The sequence below is a fragment of the Pteronotus mesoamericanus genome, unplaced genomic scaffold, assembly GCF_021234165.1.
Source record: "Pteronotus mesoamericanus isolate MK-2021 breed Mesoamerican mustached bat unplaced genomic scaffold, CSHL_Meso_final contig_1189, whole genome shotgun sequence".
Lineage (NCBI taxonomy): Eukaryota > Metazoa > Chordata > Mammalia > Chiroptera > Mormoopidae > Pteronotus > Pteronotus mesoamericanus.
In genome coordinates, this window is record NW_026555038.1 from 1,126,865 (window position 1) to 1,153,659 (window position 26,795).

General features: G+C 35.5%; 1 protein-coding gene and 1 non-coding gene across 2 annotated transcripts in view; both read right to left on the reverse strand.

Moving 5' to 3' along the window:
- Positions 1-8,054: 8,054 nt before the first annotated feature.
- The window catches only part of IPO7 (importin 7), a 56,953-nt gene continuing 38,212 nt past the window's right edge, over positions 8,055-26,795 (reverse strand). The window contains exons 13-25 of the mRNA XM_054582923.1: positions 20,990-21,079; positions 20,411-20,576; positions 20,104-20,264; positions 17,881-18,009; positions 16,561-16,627; positions 16,352-16,477; positions 15,813-15,910; positions 14,138-14,233; positions 13,230-13,450; positions 12,941-13,146; positions 11,571-11,777; positions 9,882-9,998; positions 8,055-9,166 (exon numbers count right to left, since the gene is read on the reverse strand). Coding sequence (XP_054438898.1) covers positions 9,069-9,166; positions 9,882-9,998; positions 11,571-11,777; positions 12,941-13,146; positions 13,230-13,450; positions 14,138-14,233; positions 15,813-15,910; positions 16,352-16,477; positions 16,561-16,627; positions 17,881-18,009; positions 20,104-20,264; positions 20,411-20,576; positions 20,990-21,079 — 1,782 coding nt within the window. The 3' untranslated portion in view covers positions 8,055-9,068. The remainder of the gene's footprint in view (positions 9,167-9,881; positions 9,999-11,570; positions 11,778-12,940; positions 13,147-13,229; positions 13,451-14,137; positions 14,234-15,812; positions 15,911-16,351; positions 16,478-16,560; positions 16,628-17,880; positions 18,010-20,103; positions 20,265-20,410; positions 20,577-20,989; positions 21,080-26,795) is intronic.
- Positions 20,657-20,841, reverse strand: LOC129078371 (small nucleolar RNA SNORA23). The gene has a single exon (XR_008529959.1). It is a non-coding gene; the product is annotated as a small nucleolar RNA SNORA23 (small nucleolar RNA).

Here is a 26,795-nt window from a genome sequence, read left to right on the forward strand (position 1 = left end):
GTAAGTTCATTTGCTTTGTCAACCAGACTTAGTAAAGATGAGATAAAAGTGTATAGGCTCAAGGTTTGTTAAATCGAGCGTTCCAGATGTAGAGGTGAGTTACTATGAGAATCAGGAGGCCGGCCCGTTGTAACAGGAGGTTCGTGTTCTGCGTGCAAAAATTGGGAGAGCTGGATGATGTTAAAGTTTAGTGTCTTTGGCATTTCAGGTGGTTATGGAGTGGCCAAGGGGTTAAAGCAAAAGGGAGTTAAAAATAGCCCTCGAAGTGAGGATAATTAAAATGTTTAGATGGAGAGTTGAGATATTAATGGCTATGAAATAAGGTGCCTAGTTCGAGATATTAGTGGCACCTTATTTCTTGGTGGGGAGTAGGGGGCAGGCTGACCCTAAACCAAAGTTTAGTTGAATAATTGGTGCCCAAACGCCAGTCGAAGAAAATATGACTTAAGAACTTCGTTTGAATACATACTATTTAGACGTTTAAAACAGTTGTTTTTTTTTTTTGTTACGCCCTTACAACAATGAAAATACGTAACAAAATTGGATTTAGTTACTTGAAACTGAAGGAATTGGCGTATACAAAGCAGCTTCGTACTCGATAGAGTCCCTTTGTTATAAGGGAGTGTAAGAGTTCAAGTGAAAAGGTTTTTTTAAATAAAAAAACGAAACCAAGTTTTAATTTATACTTCCTATACCTTCCAGGTGTTATATCTGTATTTGGTAATCAGAAATGTTATTAAAAGAAACAATACTTCTATGCAGTTTAGCCATTTATTACTAAGTCCCATGCTTGTAGTCTACTCGTCAAAAACACTAATAGAAAATTTCAAGAAGTATTTAAAAATTTTTCTATATATATTATTTTTATTGTATTTTTTTCCCATTACCACTTACCTCCCTTACACTGTCTTCCACCCCACCCCACCCCCGGAGCTGTCAGCATGCTGAGTCAGTCTCTATTGTGCCTGTTAAAAAAAAATTTTTTTTAAAGGATTTTATGTATTCTAAGAAGCGAAGGGAGAGAGAAAGGGAGAGAAATTGATTGGTTGCCTCTCACGCAGGCCCCAACTGTGGACCTGCCTGCAACCCAGGCATGTTCCCTGACCAGGAATTGAACTGGAGACCAACTGAGGCACAATGGTCAGAGCTCAAAAAGAATTTTTAAATTAACTGTTAATTGCAGATACAGAACTTTTTTTGTCTTTTGAAAAATTAGAACATTTTAAAATTATAGTTTACATTCAAAATTTGTGTTTCAGGTGTATAGCACAGTGGTTAGCCAATCATACTTTACAAAGTGTTCCCCCTCATATTTTCAGTACCATACATAGTTATTACAATATTATTGACTATATTTACTATGCTGTACTTCATGTGACTGGATAGGATGCTGTAATTTTTACCTCATTTAGAGAAACTTTAATTCTGATTTTGTCAGGTACTGGAACTTAGTGTTAACAGTATTTACCAGTGCCTGTAGAATGGTGTTCAAATGGACAGACTATTCAGGGCAATCCATAATCTGCATATTTTCCCAAAATCATTTCCTGTCCCTTATATTTTGAATTAATAGCGTGAAAATATTTCATTTCCAATTAGTGATAGTCCAGGCTCTTAAAGCTGGACCATCTGACCAATTTATCAATAGGCTAATTTATTTCTAGCCCACTTTAAAAACCATTACCATCGTGATTTTAAAAACATTTAAGTAACTCCAAACTTTCTGGAGAATTAATTGAATTTGGCATATTTTTACCATAACAACCAATAAAATATGTCTAAAAAAGATACAAAGAAATGCATTAAATACTTAAAAGTATCTCTGGAAGGTGTTCAGAGATGGCTTGGATTTATTAAATTATGTAGTAAGTTTGAATTTTTTAAATCATGAACTGGTAGCACTTTATTTTTAAACATGAAAATTTAAAACCAAACTGGTAGCTTGCTCTGCATTGGGAGCTCTGGCTGTGGGTGTATCACTTGTCTCAGAGGCTGTTGTCTCATAGGTAAGGTAAAAACCACTTACTGTCATGGCATGATTGGCAGGATATACGGTATGAGAACATAGGTAAACAAAACACAGTGCCTATTAGAGAAGCATTCAAGGGTTTAATGTTAGACCGTATTTCTCCAATTCTCACTTTAATGGTCTCTACAGCAGTTCTTAAGCACTTTTGATAATAGTTCCTTTGTGATTCAAATGAAAGCTATGAACAACACGCTAAAAAGTTTGTGGTTTCACAGAGCTCACGGAAGTACTTGGCCTGTAGACTAAATTCAGTTAACCTCACTCAGCTTCCATACTGAAAGCATTAATCAGGGTTTAATTAGAACCTATGTTGGAAGTGGATGATTATATTACTTAAAATGCCCCCTTTCCAATCTCATAAAGGGCACTCAGCATAGCTGTCCTACAACTGTTAATGTTTTGTTAGTGGCTAATTGCATGGTTCCCCTCATTTCAAACTGATGTAATTACAGTATGAATGTTTTCTATTTACCAGCTCTATCCTTGGACTCCTTGTTAACCTCATTCATTCATCTTTGAAAAATCACCAAGTGGTGTTTCAAGTTTACCAATTATGATTAATGTATGTTAATTTTAGTGGCAAACTAAGGAAATATTTTTAATTTACACAATGCTATAAATCTTGCAAAGACCCTGAAGAGTCCACATGTCCCTTTGAAAGTGTCTGCGTCCACAGATGATAGCTTAATTTTGGCATCTAATTATATTTATTTAAAATAGAGCATTCCAAACAAGGAAAACCAAGTTTTGTTAGTAGACATGATAAGTCTGCACTGTTTCAGCAGTAGAGTTAAGTAGTGGATAGTACATGAATGAAGCCGTTGCTCTTAACATGATTTTATTTTCCTCATACTCTTGAGACAAAAAACTTTATTTTTTTGAGGTGAAGTTCCTGTCTCCAAATAAGCAATAAGACTGATAGTTTTATAGGAAAACACTATAGAGGTGTCTTTTTAAAAAATTTTTGGTGGTGGGAGGGTTGACTCAGTCTTAAATCCCTAATGCTATGCATTAGATTGAAATATATAACACGCAGATTTACAGAAAAAATAATTTTGAGGCTCACCATCCCAAGTTTGGCATCAGCTTGGGCTGTTTGATAGGGTAATGGCAATTAAGCAAATGAACTGGTAGCAAAACAAAATATTGGGGTAATAAAATCTCTTGAGACTATAGGGTGACATACATAGCCATGAGTAAAATTGTTCTTAATTTGTATTAAATACATACACATTTCATGTTAAATTTTAGAGAACGAACCAAATTTGAGACTTGCTTTAAACAAAAACTGAAAGTTGAGATATACACCATAAAATTCAACATTTTAAGTGTACACTTAAGTAGTTTTTAGTATATTCACGAGGCCATGGAACCATCAATATTTGGTTCAAAACTTTTTCATCATCCCCAAAAGAAAGCTTGCGCCCATTAGCAGTCACTTCATTTCCTCCCTGCCCCTCCCCTGGCAACCATTATTTTCTGCTTCTATGGATTTGCCAATCCTTGACATTTCATATAAATGGGACCTTTTGTGTGACTTTTTTGTTTCCAAGGTTTATCAGTAGTGTAGCATGTTAACAGTACTCCATTCCTTTTTATTGCCAAGTATCTGATTTTATGGATACACCCCATTTTGTTTACATTCTTCAACTAACAGCTTCTTGGGTTATTTCCACCTTTTGGCTATAATGCTAGTATTAACAATCAGGTACACGTTCTTGTGTGGACACATCTTTCATTTCTCTTGACTATATCTAATCTCTGTAGAGTAGAATTACTGAGTGACTCTACCTACAATCTTTTGAGGAACTGCCAAACTTTTCTACCACAGATAACCATTTTACATCTTAACATTTTATGATGTCCCCAGTTTCTCATCTTCACCAATACTTGTAATTGTACATCTTTTTAATTATAGACATACTGATGTGAGAGATCTTTTTATCCAGCTTTGCATTTCCCTACTGACTAGCAATGTTGAGCATCTTTTCCAATGATAGTTTATTTTTGGAGAAATGTCTACTTGTATTCTTTCCTACTTTTACCGTAAATTGTTTTTGCTGTTATAAGAGTTCCTATATACTTAGGATTTGTGTCTGCTTTGGTATCCAAGAAACTGTTGCATTGCCTAATTCAGTCAAAAGGATTTGTGCCTACATTTTTTACCATAAATTTTTTATACTTTGATATCTAAGTCTTTAAATCACTTTAATTTTTGTAAGTTATCGGTGTGGTAAAGGTCCAACCTCAGGCTTTTGCAGGTAAATACCAGCTTAGAACCATTTGTTGGATGATTCTTTCATACATTGAATTGTCTTTGCATCCTTGTTGAAAACCAACTGACCACAGATTTTAAGTTTCACACTGGACTGTTTTATTCCATTGGTCAGTATGTCTGTCCTTATGCCAGTATCACTGTCACAATTACTAAATCATGTTTGCATTGAAGATTGTCTATTCTGCATCCCTTGTATTTACATATTTTAGGATCAGTTTGTTAATCCTGCAAAAAGGTAGCTGAGATATTACGAAAATCACACTGAATCTATACATGAACTTGGGAAGTATCTCCATCCTCATATTTTCCAATCCATGAACACAGATGTCTATTTATTTAGGTCTTTCAACAGGTCTGTAGTTTTCAAAGTGTTTTTCACTTTTGTTAAATTTATTCTGAAGTATATTTTCAGGCCGTTGTACATGGAATTTCCTTAATTTTGCTTTCATTGCCATATAGAAATACAACTGATTTTTGTGTATTAACCTTATGTACTACAACCTTGATGGTCATTAGCTTTTTGTGTGGATTCTTAGGGTTTTCTGTAAGATCTTGTCATCTGTGAATTCGCTTCTTTCCAATCTGGATGTCTTTTATTTCCCCCTCTTGCCTAATTGCCCTGGCTAGAAGCTCGTGTAAATGTTGAATAGACATGGCAACAGGGGTATGCTTGTCTAATTCTTGATCTTAGTTTTCAAGTCTTTAGCTTCAGGTTTTGGGTAGATGCCATTTTTCAGGTTGAAGAAGTTTCTTTGTATTTTTGGTTTATTAAAAAAGGATTTTGAAAGAAACATTAAAAGCCAGATAGGAAGCACTTAAATACAGGATTCAAACAGTCTAACAAACTTCAGTCTATACATGAAAGATCTGCAAGTATACAAAGGAATGAACATGTATGCTTTAAAAACCTGGAGGGGAATTACCATAGACCACCCCCCCCAAAATAAAGTTACTTATGAAAGATTCATTCCTTCCCTGGCCGCTCTGGCTCAGTTGGTTGGAGCACCACTCTGTAGATCAAAAGGTCACAGGTTTGATTCTCTGTCAGAAACACATACCCAGGTCGAGCGTTTGATGTAAATCAATGTTTTTCTCTCCCCTCGCCCTCTCTCTAAAAGCAATGAAATGTCCTTGGGCCCTAATTCGTGTGGCTCAGATGTTTGTGCATCATCCTGCAAAGCAAAATGTTACTGGTTCAATTCCTAGTCTCAGCACACATGCCAGGGTTATGGGGAAGGGGCTCCGGTTGGGGGTGTGCAAAAGGCTATTGTTTTTTCTCGCATATTGACAATGTCTCTCTCCCTCCCCACTCTATAAAATCTTTTAAAAAAGATGTCCTTGGGTGAAGATTAAAAAAAAAAAGTATCCTACCCATAGTGTGAAAATCCTGGATTTCTAGATGGGACGTAGTTTCCCTTTGTAAGAAACACATACACCAAAGTATTATTACAAGGGTGACCAAACTCAGCACGGGTAAAATTTAAACTTCAGGTTGGATGCCAACAAAGAATCACAGGTAACTGTCACAAAACAAATTTACATAAAACAGAGCTGCCATTTTTATAACTGATGTTTTAATGTAATCTTAGCTCATCTTACAATCTTTGGAATGCCTACTTATATGCATAAGGCATTGTATTGGACCTCCCCAGAGACCTGTTGTAATCATACTAATAACAATTCTTAATGACTTTTTCTTCACGCTTGCTTCAGGGGCTATATCTAAGGCTGAAAACCGCATATAGCCAATAGGGCTGTGGTATGGCCAACCCTACTCTATAGTCTTTTCCAGAAGTAAGAATAGCAGTCACCATGTTGAAGTGTGTAGGTTAGTAATCACCATTTTATAACCTGCAGAGAAACAATTAAACTTCCTTTATTTAATACTGATAAAAATCAAGATTATACGCTAGTATCAGCGACTAAAAAGGACAAATACTGAAACCCATACAAAATCAGAATTCTATAAACTGAAAAATGTTACATGGCCCTGACCAGCGTGGCTCAGTTGGTTAGACCTATCCCACAAAGCTAGGTCACTGGTTTGATTCTCAGTTAGCACATGCCTTGATTGTGGGTTACCTCTCTAGCCAAGGCACATACAAGAGGGGCTACCCACTGATGTTTCTGACATTGATGTTTCTCTCCCTTTTCCCCTCCTTTCCCTATCTCTAAAAATGAATGAATGTTATAGGTTAGTGAAACTGTGGGAAAGGCTGTATGTAAATAAAATCTACAGGCAGCATATTACATGTTTGTAAATACTCTCAGAAAGTTACCAGGACTGGACAGGTGGCTCGGTTGGTTGGAGCATGTCCTGTACACTGAAAAGTTGCTGGGTCTATTCCGTCAGGGCACATTTGGGAGGCAACTGATCAATGTTTCTCTTTTTCCCTTCTTCTGTCTCTAAAATCAATAAACGTATCCTTGGGTGAGGATTAAAAAAAATTTATCAAAGTCCTACCACCTTACCTAAAAACACTGACATCAACATCCATAGTCTGTAAGAAACTAATTTGATGTTTACAGAAATATTGAAAATAAATGAGGTATATAGTAGGTACATTAGAAACTACCATTTGAACACTATTTAATATTAAATATAGTTTAATTTTAAGGTCTTTAATTTCAGTTCAAATCCATAAATGGAAGTTAGTTTGGACTGTATGACAGAGGAAACAATAAAACTTGTTCTCAAAGACATACCAATACATTTTCTTGAAACAAAATCTCAGCAAATGAGAATTTTCATACTGTGCACTGGAATAACTAAAACCTTTATTAGATATGGTTTTCCATTAACAATGTGAAAACTGAAATTATCAATTCAAATAGCAGTGAAGTCTGAAATTTAAAAAAGTAGACTAAATATTAGGTAAGGGATAAAAGATAAAGGAAGACGAAATGTTTAATACTATTCAATATCTCCCCTCTGTACACAATGTTTCATATATACAACTACTCCATTTTAATGTTATTGATTTTATATAATAGTGAAATCCCCTTAGGCAACCTATGGTATACAGATGGTGTCCAATTTGGGGGAAAAAAGTAGAAACACACTTGATTAACAGTTTTCATCCACACATTTTAGACAATTTTTTTGCCAAGATTTTCATAGTAAATTCATAAATATAGGAAATACTTTCACTCCTTCAGTGTTAAAATAGAAAACCAAACAGTGCCAGCAATAGTGGCTTAATAATTGGCATACAAGAAAAACACAACATCAATGGGTTTTCTTCATTATGCATTTTAAATATCAATATGTGCATGTTTCATTTTTACAGTTATAAATTTTTTAGTCTGTTACAGATAACAGCATTTAGTAGTTTTGAATCTATTGAGATGTTGCTTTTAATTTGAAATATTGTGTGTACGCATGTATATAAAAAAATAATCCAATGTATGACTCATCTGACAGATGTTTAAGCTCAATAAAGGCTTATTTTTAACATGCAGTTAGGAGAGAGGGAAGCAAGCCAACCTCTCTACATTGTCTGGTTGCTGGCTTGTTTTTGCAGTGGTATCAATAGTGGTTTTTGGAGGGAACCATGTGCCTTCTGCCTATCTAAGATCTGATACCACAATCGAGGGGTAATAGGGGAGGGCATGTGTTAAATATCAAATTTTAAGTGTGCATTTTGCACCCTTTCTAGGTACAGGATAAAAAATAGGCCAATGAGGGAAAATTTTTATAATTAGGAAAACACTGCAATCAAATCAAGACATAATAGCCGAATTAAGTTCTTTTAATAGATTGCATATATTGATGTTTAGCCACAACTCCTTGATAACTCTTTAAGAGTAGAACTTTATATCCAATTCACATGCTTCAGATATCACCTTTCTTATTTGTTACAGTAAGGTCTTGTATCCGGATATCCACTTGTACACCCAGAGCTTTAAGAAAAAACAGGACACAGAGGGAGTTGCCATTTTTTAGCAGCAATGAAGTATCATTAACCCCTTTTAACATACCGAATTCAAGTCACTATCAAGGTGAGCGCACCACAAAGTCACCAGGTACAAAATTGCTAGTACATTTTTAAATTAATATCTTGAAATTACCCCTGCCCCCCACCCCATTACATCCCTTCTTTTTATAAACAGCAAACATTTTGCTATTTTATACATAGGCTAGCAGGCTTGTTTCAATATGAAAGTGCTAATTCATTTACAGATTTTTTAAAATCAGTTATGTAGTGCTACAATAAATGTCCAATCTACATAGAAACAATCTTTGATGAGTGAAAAGATGACGACTGAATAAGGTGGTTGATTACCTTATTTACATGTGAAGAATAGATACCCAATGGTGAGGAAGAGACAGAAATCAGACAAATACTCATAGGTATAAAATTACATCTACCTTTGAGCTTATACTGTAAATGAGACGTTTTAAATAGTCCTGTAGCCCATGCCTATTTTTTCCTCAGAAAAAGAAAAGCTGCCTTCATGACATCCCCTCTTGTTTCATATTTCCACAGTGTCACCTGAACTTTCAGTCAGAATCTTACTTTCTTCAAAAAATAAAGAAAACACCCCCCCTTCAGTTCCCCCCCACACTCAAAATCCCTCTGGATTCTTTTTCAGTGCCAAGTTGCATGATCAGGTCTGGCCTCCTGGTTTTGTTTTGTTTTTTTCTTTTGTCCATCTATTGATCAATTAGTTTAGAGTAAATAACATGAACCAGTTCTGGAACCGCTACTAGGAGGAACACAAGCTCATCACTACAATCACACAGCAGGAAAGTGACACTCAATTCATCCCTGGTGCCGGGCCTCCAAAATTGAAAGAGCTTGGCACAACTGGAGCACTGAATTTGTATCCTCCGTGCTTCTCAATCATTTTGGATTCTAGAAAAGAAGTTAAGTGTTAGTTTAATAGAACATGTGATCATCTTACTACTTTGGAGAAAACAAGAAAATGGACACATTAATAATAGCTTAACTAGTAGTATTAGGTAGGGAGTTCCAAAATTAGGCTATGTATTATCTAAAATGTTCTTTTGTGAAATGCATACTGGTTAGAATGTTTAATATAAATCTGAGAGAGTTTTTGTAACTTTTAATTTTTTTACACTTTTTAATAGGATTTTCAACTATCAAGCCATCAACATAAACTTGGGCAACCTTATTAAAGCTTCCGCAAACTGAAAGTAGTCTTCAACTACACTTAAATCAGTGAAATGTTGCCAAACACAAAATTCAATTCATTCCTTTAGGTTAGCGTGAATTCCTATCACCTCCAACAACTATAAATTTAATATAGTTAAAAATAATTTAGCCCTGCCTGGTGTGGCTTAGTGGCTTGAGTGCCTGCCTGAGAACCAAAGGGTCATCAGTTCAATTCCCTGTCAGGGCACATGCCTGGGTTATGGGCCAGGTCACCAGAGATGGGGGATGCGTGAGAGGCAACCACACATTGATGGTTCTTTCTCTCTGTCTCTTTCTCCCTCCCTTCCCTCTCTCTAAAAAAATAAAATCTTAAAAAAAATCATTTAATATAAAATTTTAAAGCTGTATCAAATCATGAATTGCATTAAAGAGGGGTTGTGGTTAATTAACATACCATGGGCTGCTCTTCTTTGATCGGCCAGAGTTGCTATATCCTGTAACTGTTTTCTTTGTTCTTCATTAAGACCATGAGTCAGAGCCTGATACCACACAGGATTGCGATTTTGTATAGCTATCAAAAAGAAAAGAAACAGGGAAATGGAAATAATGAGAGGCCTGGTAGCTCCTTTCTATTCTGTTCCTGTGCTCCACCTCCAGTACTAAAATTCTGATCTATTTTATGTTCCCTCAATAATAATTTTAAAGTTATTTGTGAAACAAATGATACAGGGAGAAAAAAATTCGGTTTAGCTTTAATGTCTCAAAAAACCTGATCATTCTCCTAATTTATATCTCTAGCAAATAAGGATGCAGCGCCTAAACCAGTTCTTATAAACAACAAACTAAGGGAAGTTTAGATATAAAAATTTTCAAATCTCTAAATTAAAAAACAAAAAGCATTAAGTAGATGCATATGAAGGGGTGAATGGTACAAAATACCTCATTTCTTTCTGCATTGCCTATTCAAAAACTCTAAATACATCTACTGTCTTTTTATAGAAAGATCTGTAATACTTAAGTTAAAATCAGTGCTCACATATTTTTAATATTATAGCCCAAACAATGGTCAAACTCAATCTGTGACAAAGGGAGAATAATTTTTTCCCAGCTGTCACAAGACCACGTGTCAAAAAACCTCAAAATGTGTCATGAAAACATGGACTAGATAAGCTGAGATATAATAATGGTGGTAAGTCTGACCGTGTATTCCCCTACTTCAGTTAAACAGCTATTCAAAGATCATGTGCATGGTGAGACAGAATATGTTCTCTATAAAAATTTTTAACAAAATATATTTTATGGAATAATTTCAAGAATGAAAACTCTTTTTCTCATGTACTAATAGGGGTACTAATAGAAGCCAGTAGTTCTTGGCATCTCAATCAATTCTTGTTGCCTGCCATGTTGCTCATAAAATTTCTTTGTACTTTTGCAACCCTCCATCGAAATTGCTTTGTCATGGGCTTGGAAAACTAAAGTCTTTATCAGAGAAGTTATTTTACATCAAAGTTCATAATGCATAGGAATGATGAATAGATAGCACAATATTTAACTCTGACGATAAAGGGCATTTCAAATATGTCAATTTTAATTTCAAAGCTGAATGGGGGAACACAGATGTTGTATTTTGTTGAACTCCATGTACACGAAGGTAAAAACAAAAACCCTGGCACCAAATGTTATGTAGCCACACACATTGTGGCACAGAAAAAATGGAAAGGATTCCAAGGCCATTATTTATGAACTGTCCAATTCTCAGAAAGGTTAAGTGTGGGTTTGGCTGGAAAGGAAAGATATGCGAACACACACAAACAGAAGGTGGATGCTTCTGGAGGAAGCTGGGAGACTAGAAATCAGAAGTGGGAAAGAGAAATTGTGCCTGTATAAACTTTTTGAATATTTTTTTCTACAATGTGCCTGTTTCAAAATTATAGTCTAAATAAAAAGAATTGGATGCAGAAAATGTTATCAAGATATGGCAATGGTAGAAGTAACTTTAGTTATTTTGTACAACAATCCTAAATCATATTCTGTTGGGTTTGATATACCCAAATCCCTCTAAGGGACAATGTAAGAACAGACTGGTTTATGGAAATGGATCAGGAAGAGGGCTACATGAATTACATATAACAAGTTGACTTACTTTGAAATATAGCTTTAAATATCTGATACTCATCAACTGGGTTATCTTCATCGTCAATGATTGTGGAATAGCCTTCCAGAGCCGTCTCCTCAGCATCGTTTTCTTCCCAATCATCATCATCTCCATCTTCACCTGCTTGCTTAGCCAGAATTTCCAAATATTCTTGACCATCTTCATCAATGTCATCTTCATCGCTCCCCAGTTCCTCTGCCAAGACAAAAAAAGACGCTTTTGTCAGTACTACAACATTCTGTTACAAAACAAACTGATAGTGGTAACAGTAAACCACAATTGAATAAATTCAAGGAACAGTCCCCAGGAACTGGTGTTTAAGTATATGTTTAGCAATAGGAAAAAAATTCTCACAGAAATGCAAGAAACCCAGCCACAATTCTTAATATTAGAGGTTTGAAAAAGAATTGCAAAATAGGAGATTCAGCACTTGGTGTACTCTGAGCCATATGGTATATACCAAATCAAACACCAATAGTAAAGTAATATAGTTTATTAGTGAATGATAAAAGACAAAAGTGGCAATCGCTATCTTTTTTTGAAACTGTTAAAATAACTTTTCTTAACTAATATTCTGTTAATTCATACTCTTGTAGTCTACAGTGTCTTACAGGTGAAGTGTATTAGGCAACATCCAATTAACATTATTTATAGTTAGGATGCTTATGTTTGCCAACACTAAGAACCATAAATGCCTTCTTTTCAGAATTAACACCAAATGGTGAATGAAGCCAGATGCTACTTGACAGCCTGGTGGCCCTGGAATGGGAGGCCACTGTGGCTACCATGGAGGAGGATTTGGCAGTGGCATCCAGAACCAAGGTCGTGGCTGGGGTCTGAACGGGGGCCAAGGCCCCGGAGCTTGAGGAGAAAAGGCTGAGGACAAGGTATGATCCCTATAACCAAACTGGGCCTCCACGTCAAGGACATGAGGAAGATCAATGTGCATGATGAGGATCGATCAGCTGCCTCTCGCATGCCCCCCAAATGGGGACCTGGCCCACAATCCAGGCATATGCCCTGACCAGGAAGAGCACCAGTGACCTTTTGGTTTGCAGGATGATGTCCAACCTATTGAGCCACGACATAATTTTATACAAGAAAAATAAAATGAATTAAGCCTGTTAAAAAAGGGAGGAACCATAAATGCCTAGAAGTACTTTTACGTGTTAAGATACAGCAGAAGTTCTGCCTTCATGGACCTTACCCTAGGGGAAAGGTAAGATTATCTTCCTATGAATAATGAAAATAAAAACATTTGACTATGATCTCACATTTCTTTAGGAGAAGGACTAATAAAACAAATTAAGTCCAGTGATAATATAAGTAGGTATGTTCCTCCATCACAAATCCCTTACCTGTTTCTTCATCATCATCAGCTTCATCATCGTCATCACTGTCATTCTCATGTTCTGCATGGCAGGCATATGCTCTTTTTAATCCATTAAATAAAAGGATAAAAGCTGGCAAAATCTGTCCAGAAACCTGATTTAAAACTTGTGGTATTTGTTCCATATCAATAAGAGCACACAGGCCCAGAACACACATTTTTCTGTCATGTAGCCTAAAAGATAAAATAAAAGATTTTCCTTAATAAGCAGTTTCTTATAAAGTTAAATAAACAAATATCCAATATATGTCACTTACCCCAAGAAACAATCAACGTCATTAAGCCACTGTGTAATAAAATGATTTGTAACTGGTTCAACATTATTAGGAAAGCGAAGATTTTCTAACGTGTTAAGTAGTAAGTGTGGATTATAATACAAAGCTGCAATGGCAACTTGCAGGCACATTGTTCGAAGTTCACTCGTCTTCACCTCTCTTGTCAGTCTCTCTAAAGCTGCTTCCACGAATAAAGGAATACACTGTAAAGAAAGATGAAAATATTCTAAAATTGTAAGTAATAGCAATCTAATTGTCCTACCCATATTAACTTACTTGTTGCCTCAACTCCCTGCTTTCCTCATTAAATGATACAATAGTTTTTGTTTTTGTTTTTTTGAGGCATTTCAGTGGGGAAATCTAATTTTAGAGAGAAAGTCTTCAATGAGATATTAGGGCCTCACCACAATAGCAACCGAGGATTCACAATACCCCTATTGACTAACCTTACTGTGGTGACCATTTCTGTAATACGTATGTGTGTCAATTCATTACACTGTACATTTCCAACTTACACATTATATTTCAATTATATCTCAATAAAACTGGAAAAAATTCTTATTGAAACCAACCATGGAAATTTAATGACTGAATCTATTTTACTGCAAAGTGATAACATGGCAAGCAATACTCATAAGAAAATGCAAAGTCAAAACAAAACTTACCTTGCATGTTAATAAGTGGTCATAAAACAAGCCAGTCATATTTAACATATACATATTAAACATATGATCATTATTATACATTGGTTAAATATTAATTAATTTATCTAGGTGTCTTAATAAATAACAACGTACAGAATATATAACAAATGGCCAAAAAGAAAAAAAGTGGAGGGGAAGATTTCCTCTCTGAAGCCTCACAAACGAATCAATAGTAGCCTCACTGACCTGATCAATGCCACGCCCTTTGCACTGTAGAATGATGACCTCTAACAATTTTGCTGCATGACACTCTGCATCTTCTCCTGCAACTCCGGTAAGAACCTGATCAACACAATATATATTTGAGGGAGGCATTATGAAAACTTTCAGTCTGAGAATTTCTGTCCCATCTTCAGTCTCTGGAGTATTTAAGATATTCTAAATAGGAATTACAATATTCAGATTATAGTCTAAAGGATCTGTGGGGATGTGGAGTTGATCATCTGACATATTCTAGCAATCTGGATCTTAGTATACATAAAGCACTTCTCCCAGAGTGCCATTCTGGACTATAACATGTTGACCACTTTTCTCATACAAACATGCCAAAGGACCTTCACCTTAGCTAAAGTACCTAACTTTTCTCAGGGATATCTGGCTCTTATGTAAAGAACTACAAAAAAACTAAGCTGATATTGCTAGGAAAATCTTTTCTCTATACAAGTCTCAAAAATTAAAAAATTCTGACATTGGAGTGTAAGAGGAGGAAGGAGGAAACAGCCTGTTGACAGCAAATGTCCACAGACACATAAAAACATGGATTCGGCATGCCAGTTAGCAGCAGAGGACTGAAAATAACAATAAGTGTTCTGGAATATGATGGTATAGATATCTGTTTTCAGAGTATTGCAATAATAATAGTATTGGCAATAAATACTGAATAACATATCTAGGTGATTATTTTGTGACTGTTCAGAAAAGAAAGGTATCAGTACAGACAAGCACATCTAAAAACTTCATGGAGCAAAGTCACTTTTTAAATGCCTCATGTTAAACAGCCTGCTGCCTCTAAACAAGCACTGTTAGAAATTAAAAAACCACCAATTACAGTGACCATGACATCGATTGAAGGACCCCAATTCAAGTATTTTACTCATACCTCATAACATTCATTGGAAATTTATGATTTTTACAATCTTGCTATTTACCAAATAATTACTGTATAGCCTCCACAGCCTCCAAGAATTTTATTTAACAAATATCTGCAATAATTCCTGATCCTTTCAAAAATCTCTCAAATTCTAGATTCTTTCCATTTTATTCAAACCCCAGCAAAGAACTAGGCTGTTAAGCTCCAGGCACAGTGAAAATCAAAAACATTTATAACTCTACATTAAATATCAGAGGGCAGACAGAAGACAAACACTTGCCAAAGCCATTAACGTTGACAGCTAAGGAATCAAAGTCCTGTTTAAACTTTTAAAGCCCTTATTCTTTTTAACTTTTATTGTTGACATTATTACAGATGTCCCACTCTCCCCACTTTTCCCTCCTCCACCCAGGCTCCCCACCCCCACCATCACCATACTGTTGCCTGTGTCTATGAGTTACCCATTTATGTTCTTCGGCACATCCCTTCACCTTCTTTCATCCAGTCCTCCCAGATGCCCTGACAGCTATCAATCAGTCTGTTCCATGTATTCATCTGTTTCTATTTTGTTTGTCAGTTTACTTTGTTCATTAGATTCCACATAGAAGTGAGATCATATCGTATTTGTCTTCTCTGACTGGTTAAAGTCCTTATTCTGTTAGACCCATATAATCTGATCATCATAATGTGGTATCATGTAGCTTCACAATTTCATACTTTTTATAGCACCAGACTCATAGCATGTTCTTCTATTAATTAAAAATGACCTACCTTTTTGCACATACTGTATATCATTTCAAGATACTTGGTATCAGACAAAAGTGTGTCTGTGTCAACTGTCACATAATTATGAAGCAGAGGCATCATATCTGTATTAAAAAGCATCAGTTAATTACCTTTACTAATATAAACATTTTGTTTCTAAAAAAATCTCTTTAGAATAAAGCAAATCTGAGACTGTTTTGTCCATAACATTCACTTTTAATTAACGCATATTCATTTGTAATTAGCTGTAAAAATGAACCATTATTAAAGTGAATTCCTTTATATTTAGTAGTTAAAACACAAAGATGATACAAAGAATACTGATGGGGAGCAGGATTGTGAAAATAAGCATAAAATAAAAATAATATAAACTAATACTTAAATAAAAATATGAAATGAAAATCACTGTTATCGGTCCTTTAGCATCAACTGCTATTGGTGACTTATCCAAACAAGGATGAACTTAGAATATTCAAAACTATATGTTCAATTGATATCCTAAAAATAAATCAAAACAAAGGTATTTCTATGCTGACTTGACTTACCTGTAAAGTAATCAAAGCCATCTTGTTGAAAAACCTCAAATACCAGAGGTAGAAGCTGCCACATCTGTGGAGACACTTGCTGACATGTCAAACTATGTGCTAAAGAGAAGATCTCCTCATAAAATTCTAAAAGAGAGTATGGAGTAATTAGTACAATCCTTGCTAATGTGACATAACAGTAAATTCTTACATTAGCCAGAGGTATATACCTAAGACATGCTGTTGTAATACAGTTCCAATGACCTGTAAACAGATTCCCTCAAGCTGCTGGGTTATCTAAAAAGAGAAGAAAAAAAAATCACATGGAAGAATCACAGCACACCGAATGAATTACTGGACAATGTATAATGGAATTCACTATATTAAAAATATAAAGTCAGTATTGTTAAGAAATCATTGTTAAGACTTTGCTTTAAAAATGACTCACTCATGTTATGAATCAACCTGGGATTCCAATTTAGTGAAATACCATTACAATGAGATAAACGTAAGGAATAAGATGCATAGTTTACCCAAAAAGGAAAAAATAACATCCTGGAAAAATTCAAGTAATTATGAAAATAAAGTAGCCACACAGTTCTTCAGACAGACTTTAAAAATTTTGTTTGTAAATACAGATTAATTAAGCCCAGACGTAACTGAAAAGTCACTGTTAGTGGTGTACAGAACAATTTGAAAGAAAGCATTATTCCCACCACTCCTAATAATTCTTAAGCCACCTCCATTTATATAATTATCTCAATATTACTAGACACAGAGAACCAGGCCCCTAAGTCATACAACACAGACAGAATATATAACTTCAAATTCAGGACAGTGATTACTTTTAAGGGAAGAGATTAGGGAAATGAGATTAAGAAGTGGTAGCCCAAGATCTTTAATTACATCTATATGAAACTGTCTTTCTTACTGGAAATAAAGTCTAATGGATATACTATAAAATGTTAAAATCTAGTAAATTTAGGTGGTGGGTAAAAGGTATTGGTTATAGTTTTTCTCTGTTCATTTCTCTTTTCTGTATATTTAAAATAATTCCATTTAAAAATTCATTTACAATTCACACCTTTCTACAAGATAACAGTAAAAGAAAACTAGAAAGACTACAGTGTAGGTTGCACAACAATGTGAATGTACTTAACACCACTGAATTGTACATTTAAGGTATTCTATCATAGTTTTAAAGTATTTTTTATTGAAAAGGAACACTAGGTAGAATACATTTTCCTAGAAATCACCACACTTTTGGATCTGAGATATGTAAACTAAGAGGGAGCCAAAACCCAAGCCTTGAGGTAAAGATACTGTAATGCAAACAACTTGTTCCTTCTATAATAGTAGGGAAACTAAAATACTACATCAATCTTATCCATAACAAAAGGGAACTACTCAACTTTTAAGATGGCGGAATCAAGGTACATGAAAAGATAACCAAAAATTGTAAGTTAGAACCCTCCAAAAAGCACAGAGTAGTTGATGAAGAATAGTTTGAAATAACCTAAAACCCTTAAAACATTATATCATTTTCTTACCTCTTTATGATCTTCAACTACACTAAGAAGTGTGTCAATGGTATTCAGAATTCCCATAGCAGTAACTGCTTTATCATCACTTCCTTCTTCATCTGGCCCAGTCTGGATTACTTGATTAAATGTCATTGCCTAGATTCAAAAGAATGTAATTTACGTTTACCATCAAAGTGGTATAAACACATTTTTGTCTAAAACTTTTAATTTTTAAAATGTTCTCACTGGGACAGCAAAATCAATCAATGTCTCCAAATTGATTAATAATAATTAAGAGCTTGGACACTATAATCAAATAGTACTGCTCTGCGAATTACTTAGGGGTCTTAGTTACTTGACCTCTGTTCCTTATAAATTTTGGATATTAAGCCATTACCAGGTGTATCATTGATAATTATGTTCTCTGATTCAGTGTGTCATCTTTCTATTTTGTTGATGGTTTCTTGGCTGTGCAAAACCTTTTTTGTTTGATGTAGTCCCAATTGTTTGTCTTTCGTTTCCCTTGCCCAAGGAGATCAGAAAATATATTGCTAAGAGAAATGTCAGAGATTTTACTGCCCATGTATTCTTCTAGGAGTTTTATGGTTAAATGTAAAGACTTACATTTAAGTCTTTAATCCATTTTGAGTTTATTGTTGCACATGGTGTAAGAAAGTGGTCTAGTTTCATTTTCTTTGCATATTGTCTGTCCAATTTCCCCAACTCCATTCATTTACTAGGCTCATTTTTACCCCCACTGTATATTCTTGCCTCCTTTGTGAAATAGTACTTAACCATAAAAGTGTGTATTCTTTTCTGGGCACTCTATTCTGTTTCATAGATCTGTATGTCTGTATTTATGCCAGTACTACGCTCTTTTGATTACTATGGCCTTGTAGTACAAGATTACTGCTACTATTTGGGGTCTTTTGTGGTTCTGTATAAATTTTTGGAATATTTGTTCTAGTCCTGCCAAATATGCCATTGGTATCTTGATAGGAATTGTGTTGAATATATAGATTGTCTTTGGTAGCATGGGCATTCTAATGATGCTTATTTTCCCTATCCGTGAGCATGGTATAAGCTTCCACTTATTTGTAGCTTCTTCAATTTCTTTCTTCAGTGTCTTACCATTTTCTGAACACAGGTCTTTTACAACCTCGGTTAAATTTATTCCTAGGTATTTTACGTTATTTTTGATGTAAATGGAAATGAGATTGTTTTCTTAAGTTTCCCTTTCTGATAGTTCATTATTGGTGTACAAAAATGAAACTGCTTTCTGGATATTTTGTATCCTCTACATCACTGAACTCACTTATCAGTTCTAGTAGTTTCTTTGGTGGAAATCTTTCAAGATCTCAACATACAGTATCACAAAATCTGCAAATAATGAGTTTTGCTTCTTCCTTTCCAATCTGGATGCCTTTTATTAATTCTTCTTGTCTGACTACTATGGCTAGGACTTACAGTACTATGTTGAGTAGGGGTGGTGAAAGTGGACATCCCTGTCTTGTTTCTGATCTTAAGGGAAATGCTTTTAGCTTTTGTCCATTGAGCATACTAGCCTGGGTTTTTCATATATGGCTTTTATTATGTTATGGTCCCTCTAGACCCACTTTACTGAGAGTTATCATAAGTGGGTGCTGGATTCACAAACTCTACCACTGCTTAAACCCAGAGCAAATAATTAGAGTTAGATTCTTGAAATATCAATACTTAGGAATATAAACTGCATCAAATAATTCAATGTATAGGGAAAAGGAATGGGTAACTGTTAGACACATGTTCACATTCTTTATTACCCATAAATAACTTAATTCTCAGAAGACTGGGGCTATGTACAGTAAACAAAGGCTATCAATAAAATAACATTACACAAATTTCATTTCAAAAGCATTTGTAACCAACATGCCTACTTCATCTTTAAGTTGGTCCAAAATATTCTAAGAAACTACACGAACAAGTCAATCATAATGCAATGTGAGATAACAGTTAAGAACGTGCTCTGTAAAGGCATACAGCTCAGATATGAATCCAGCCCCACTTATTCTAGCTATGGGCAAGCTACTTTAGCTCTTTACACCTCAGATTTTCTTTCAATACAGAAATAGTCCTCACACAGAATTGTATGAGATTTAAGTGAGTTAAATATACATTGAGGGATTATAACAGTATCTGAAAATACAGTAAGCTCTGAAAATACTTTCAGTAAGGTAAGTAATGTATGAATGATTGATTCAAATAACATACCAAATGTTGTGTCATTTCTACTGCAATAGGAGTAACTTCTTCACTGTACTCGCAGATCATTTTCTGGATGACATTGGTAAGATCATCATTTTCTGTTTCTCTTATAATATGAAGAAGAGCCTGCATTACAGGTCTGATGAATGGTGTGATATATTCTTTAGCTATAAGAGGAAAAGAGAAGAAAACTTAGGCCAAAATAGCTAAAAACTCCTTAAAACGTGATACAACATACACCAAAGAGTAAAAAAGAGACACTGTTACATAAAAAGGAAGATTATGTGTCAAGTATCTAGGATAAACATCTTACCTTTTTCTTGATTGCTAATCAACACTTGAAGTGCAATGGCAGCTTCCACTTTCACAGGCATTTCCCTGTCATCAATTAGACATCTTCTTGTCAACTCTAAGGCCGTTTGCAGGTTCTGGTCACTTTTGAACTTCACTTCACAAAAATAGTGAAGGACCCAGCAAGCCTTAAAAACAAGAATTGCAGTGAGTTACTACAATATTTTACATTAAATTCCCCAACTATATAGTATCTCTATTCACAAAATTCTGTGCGGGAATTTGGAGGCTGGTCAGTGTAAAATTATGTCCAATGAGACAACACTAGACCAGTACTATGATCCCAACTTACTCTTTGGCTGCATGATGTTTGTGTGGATAGCAAGATCTGAATGCAAAACACAGACAGACACTGCTATCAGACACAGATGAAAACTATGCACACATTACATCAGCCATTAAAAGATTTGCATGAAACATAAGTCTAATATGAAATAGGGCTTTTAAAGTGAACATTAAAAAGTTCCCTTTTAAAAGTTTACATAAGCAGTCATTCATTACACGATGTAAATATATAAATTAAAACAGCATTAAAACTTACCCTCGCTCTCATGTAGCCTAGTTCACTGCTGAATAGAGGGAATACATGATTCTGCAACATGTATTCCATCTGATCTTTGTAAATCTTTTTCTGTAAATATAAACAAATATTATTTTTGAAGGAGTTTCAAATATAATCTCAGATGCCAAATAGATATACCAGTGTTAAAAATGACTACTGATTTTAAAACACACATTTATTCTGGTTCTTTGAACACCAAGATCCACATCAGATTTTCTTATTCTCAAACTTTACCACCAAAAACACTAAATATGCCCTGGCCCAGTGTGACTTAGCTGGTGGAAGCATCAACCCATGAACCAAAAGGCTGTGGGTTAGATTCCTGGTCAGGGCACACGCCTGGGTTGTGGGTTTGGTCCCTGATCGGTGCACATGAGATCCAGTCGAAGCTTCTCTCCCACTCCTGTGATCCACTTATGTTCCTCTCCCTCCCTATTTATCTCCCTCCCTTCCCCTCTCCTTCTAAAAAAATCAGTAGGCATGTCCTTCCTTGGTTGAAGATTTAAAAAAGAAAACACTGAATACATTCTTTTACCTTTTTATATCATTTGTTTAGGAAGCAAGTGCATTGAATCTTAGAAGCTCTGGTGTTTGAATAACGGAATGTGGTTAATTTTATTTTACCTTGTAAAACTTTTTCTTATAAAACTATTACAATGGAAAAACCTCTGGAAAGGTTCTAAATGAACACAACAAAGACTGAAAAACATCCTGCTTTCAAGGCAATAATCTGGATATCAAAAATACATTCTATTTTCTGAAGAGTAACATGCTTCTAAGAAGAGTTCCTTCAACTGCATGTTCAATCAAAATTAGAGCTGATAAACATTTTCAAAACTTAAAGAAAGAAGACTAATGAGACCTAAGAACTAAATGCAATGGTGGGATCCAGGAATGGATCATGGACCAGAAAAGGTATTTGTGAAAAATTTTGTAAACTGTGAACTGGGCCTGTAGATTAATTAACAGTATCATATCAATATTAGTTTCATGGTTTTGAGTATTATGGCGTAGATATACAAGATGGTAACATTAGGGGAAGCTGGGTGAAGGATAATGCAACTATTTTTGCAAATTTTTTTTGTAAATTTAAAATTATTTACACATCAAGTTTGTTTTTTAAAAAAATCTGTGCTAAAAAAATTCACTCAATTCCCAGACTCCCATACAAAAAATTACTGTTTTTAATTATACTGGGTTGGTGAAAAAGTCCATACAGTTTTTTCTGTAAAATAAAAGACATTTTTCATTTTCAGCAATAACTTTTTTGATTTGCATATTTTGAGCATGTCAGCTATCTCCCATATGGTAGAATGTTGATTGTTCTCACTTAATGTCTTGATTTGATTACGATCAACTTCAACTGTCTACCTGACTGTGGAGCATTGTCCAGTGAGAAAGCTCTAGCATGAAACTGCAAACCACTTTTGACACATTCGATCATGTTCTCCATACACTGCACAGATCTTTCCTTGCTTCTCAGTTGCATTTTTACCTTTCTTGAAATTATAAAGCATAATATGCTGAAAATGTTTCGTATTTTCTTTCATCTTCAATATTAAAATGGCTATGTAGAAATTTACCAATTCTGATTTTTTTTTACAAAAGGCATGCTGCTATGACAGCTGCCACAATACAATCTAACAGAATTATTTCAAATGAAGTTAAAGACAACTAAGCACTACTGGAGCCATGTTATGGGAAAAAAACCAAACGAACTTTTTGGCCAACCCAATACTTTATGAATTAAGAGAAGGATGGCTGGACAGGTATAGTAAAGCTTAAAGATATAAAAAATATACCAACAAATTAATGGTGTTGAATTCAATACAGCATTGTATATAGAAAGGCTACTGGGAGTTGTTTTGTATTGTGACTAAGTAGTTACAATTTGAATAGATCCCATTTATTAACTTTAAAGTAAAATAAATTTTAGATATTATTTATGAAGAAGTCAGACACAATGTTTACAATTAAGTTGAGGATTCTAAAGATAAATCTACTCCAGTATTTCATTTTTTCCTAGAAAATCTGGCACAAAAGCATGATGTTCTTAGGCTGCAAATGGATGCATTCATGTACACAATCTTCCTTAAAGATCAATTTTTTGAGAAGAAAATACCCACTGTTTTACAATTATTTTGCAACATGAAAAGAAAACTCACTCAGACTCTAAGATGATAGTGAAATAAGTAGAAGCTACACTAACCACCTCCCAGGACCAAACTGGAACTACAACTAAATTATAGAAAAATCATTCTAAATAAACTGAACAACAGCTGGAAAAAAGCCAAGGACTTATGGAAGAAACCTCATCGCCATGAGACCGTAGGAAGTGCAGAAACGCAAGAGGGCTGGCTGGGCTCCCATGGGGTGGCAGCTGAAGTGCTGGAGGAGTATTTCAGTGGTGGTGGTGGGAGGGGCTAGGGTGCAGAGAGCAGAGTTCCCCTGAAGACTTGCAGGGTTTGAACCCCAGGCTGGGCTCCCCAGCACAGAGCACCAGAACCAGGAAAGGAACCCAAATATCATCCAGCTGTGAAAAGCAGCAGGGTTGCTGTCTACCAGGCAGAGGCAGCTAGAGACACAGAGAGCCTCTTAAAAGGCTAATGCACAAAATTTTGTTTGCAGCCACTTACCCTGGGATCCCACAGAAAAAGGGTAGAGTAGATTAGAGACGTGAGGAGAGAGTGCAGTTGGTGGCTCTGGGGAGAGAGCTGAAGGGTCAGTCACCAGTATCCATGTGCTGAATCATTCCCCATACTGCAGTAGCCATCTTTCCCAGTTACAACACTCCCCTCCATGAGGCATGGGAGGAGGTGGGGAGGGGGAAACAGTAGCCCCACCTATAGGAATCCCTCTTAACCCATACTGCAGAGCTGAAGCCAGGCTGCTGAGTACAGCTGGAGGCTGTTTCAGTAACTAAGCCTAACTGTGAAGGCAGAGCTCTGGAGACTTTTACTGACCCTCTGCTGGGCCTAGTGCTGGTAAAATCCAGCCTTGGTGTGTGGCTTGGTTCTTTCTGCAAACACCCAGAGGTGTGGCACAGAGAGCCACAAGCTATGGATTGCTGATAGCTCCAAATAGGCTGCCTAGGGCCCGTCACAAGCAGTGAGATAGGTCTGCCCCAGACTCTTTGTGGATTTACTTAATACACAGAAACAAACACAAAGACATAGTCAAAATTGGAAGACAGAGTAACAGGCCCCTCACCAGGGAGAACAATAGAACTCTCCAGAAGAAGAACTAAATGAAACAGAGGCAAGCAATTTATCAGATACAGACTTTAGAGTAATGATTTTAAGGATATTCAACAGCATTAAAAAAAAAAAAAAGAAAGAAACCATAAAAAAGGACCAATCAGAAAGAAAGAATGCAGTATGTGTAAGAAACAATACACTAGAAGGAATAAACAGTAGGTTAGATAGAACCAGTGATTTGGAAGTCAAGGTAGGGAAAAAAACCCACCCAAGCAGAGCAGCAAAAAAAGAGGAAAGAATTTTTAAAAATGAGAATAGTTTAAGAAACCTTGGGGACAACATAAAGAAAGCATCTGCATCATGAAAATACCAGAAGGAGAAGAGAATGAGCAAGAGGTGGAGAACCTATCTGAAGAAATAATAACCAAAAACTTCCATAACCTGTCAAAGGAAAAGGACACAAGTCTAGGAAGCATAGAGAGTCCCAAACAAGATGAATCCAAAGAGGACCATATGAAGACATATCATAATTAAAACGGCAAGGCTTAAAGACAAGGAGAAAAATCTTAAAAACCGCAATTATCTACAAAGGAACTCCCCATTATACTGTAAGCTGATTTACAGAAGGGACTGGCATGAAATATTCAAGGTGATGAAAAGAGAGGACCTACAACCAGGGACACTTTACCCAGAAAGGCTATCATTTAAAACTAAAAGAGAAATAAAGAACTTCCAAGACAAGAAAAAGCTAAAGGAGTTTGTTAACATCAAACCAGTATAGCAACAAATATTAAAGGGCTTTCTTTAAGAAGAGGGAAATAGTTAAAAAAATTAAATGGCAATAAATACCTATCTAATGATAATGACTTTCAATGGTTTAAATGCTTCAATCAAAACACATAGGGCAGCTGAATGGATAAGAAAACAAGACCCATATATATGCTGTTTCCAAGAGATCCACCTCAGAATGAAAGATATACAGACTAAAAGTAAAGGGATGGAAAAGATATTTCATGGAAATGCAAAGGAAAAAAGAAGCTGGTGTAGCAATACCTGAATGTGACAAAATATACTTTAAAGGCAAGGCTACACTAAGAGACAAAGAAGGACACTATATAATGATAAAAGAAACAATCCAAAAAGAGGATATAAATCCAGTAAACACTGATGCACCCAATAGGGACACCTAAACATCTTAAACAAATCTTGATGGACGTAAAGAGAGAGATCGGGAAAAAGAGTCATAGTAGGACATTTTAACACCCCATTGAGTTCAGTGGATAGATCTTCCAGAAAGAAAATCAACAAGGAGACAGTGGCCTTAAATGACACACTACATCAAATAGATCTAATCGATATCTTCAGAGCATTTCACCCCAAAGCAGCAGAATATACGTTCTTTTCAACCGCACATGTAACATCTTCTAGGATAGACCTCATTTAGGATACAGGTCTCAGTGAGTTTAAGACTGAAATCATACCAAGCATCTTCTCTGACCATAATGCCATGAAACCAGAAATCAATCACAAGAAAACTGAAAGAATACACAAAGCTTGAAAGCTAAATAACATGTTAAACGAGTGGGGCAAGGAAGAAATCAAAAGATACCTTGAAGCAAGTGAAAATGAGAACACAGCAGCACAAAATCTGTGGGACACAGGAAAGGCAGTCCTAAGATGGAAATTCATAGCAGTACAGGTCCATCTCAAAAAATAAGAAAAAGTTCAAATAATAACCTAACTTTATAGTTAAAGAAACTTGAAAAATAACAACAAACAGTCCTGGCTAGTGAGGTTCAGTAGATTGAGTGCTGGGCCGCTAACCCAGGGGTCCCTGGTTCAGATCCAGGTCAAGGTACATGCCTGGGTTGCAGGCAAGATCCCCAGTCGAGGGCATGCGAGAGGCAGCCCACTGATGTTTTCCTCTCTCTCTTTCTCCCTCCATCCCTTCTCTCTAGAAATAAATAAATAAAAATTAAAAAAAAAAAAAAAAAAAAAAAAAAAAAGGCCCTGGCTGGTATGGCTCAGTGGACTGAGCGCCAAAGGTTACTTTGATTCCCAGTCACAGCGCATGCTTAGGCTGTGGGTCAGATCCCCAGTTGGGAGCATATGACAGGCAACTAATCAATGTATCTCTTGCATGTTTCTCTCCCTTTCTTTCTCAATCCCTCCCCCCCAAAAAGTAAATAAAATTTAAAAAAAAGAGAATCCTAGGGCTAGAAAGGGCTATAACTTATAAAAAAAAATAAATTAGAAATAAAAAATAAAACAAACAAAAAAGAAAAACAAAGCTCAAAGTGAGTAGAAAGAAGGAAATTATAAGATCAGAGCAGAAATAAATGAAATGGAGTCTAAAAAAAATGATACAAAAGAACAATGAATTCAAGAGCTGGTTCTTTAAAAAGATAAACAAGATTGTCAAATCTTTAATCAGACTCATCAAGAAAAAAAGAGAAAGGACCAAAATAAATAAAATCAGAAATGAAAGAGAAATAACAACTGAAACCAAAGAAATACAAAGGATTGTAATAAAATACTATGAACAGCTATGTGCCAACAAATTGGACAACATGGATGAAATGGATAAA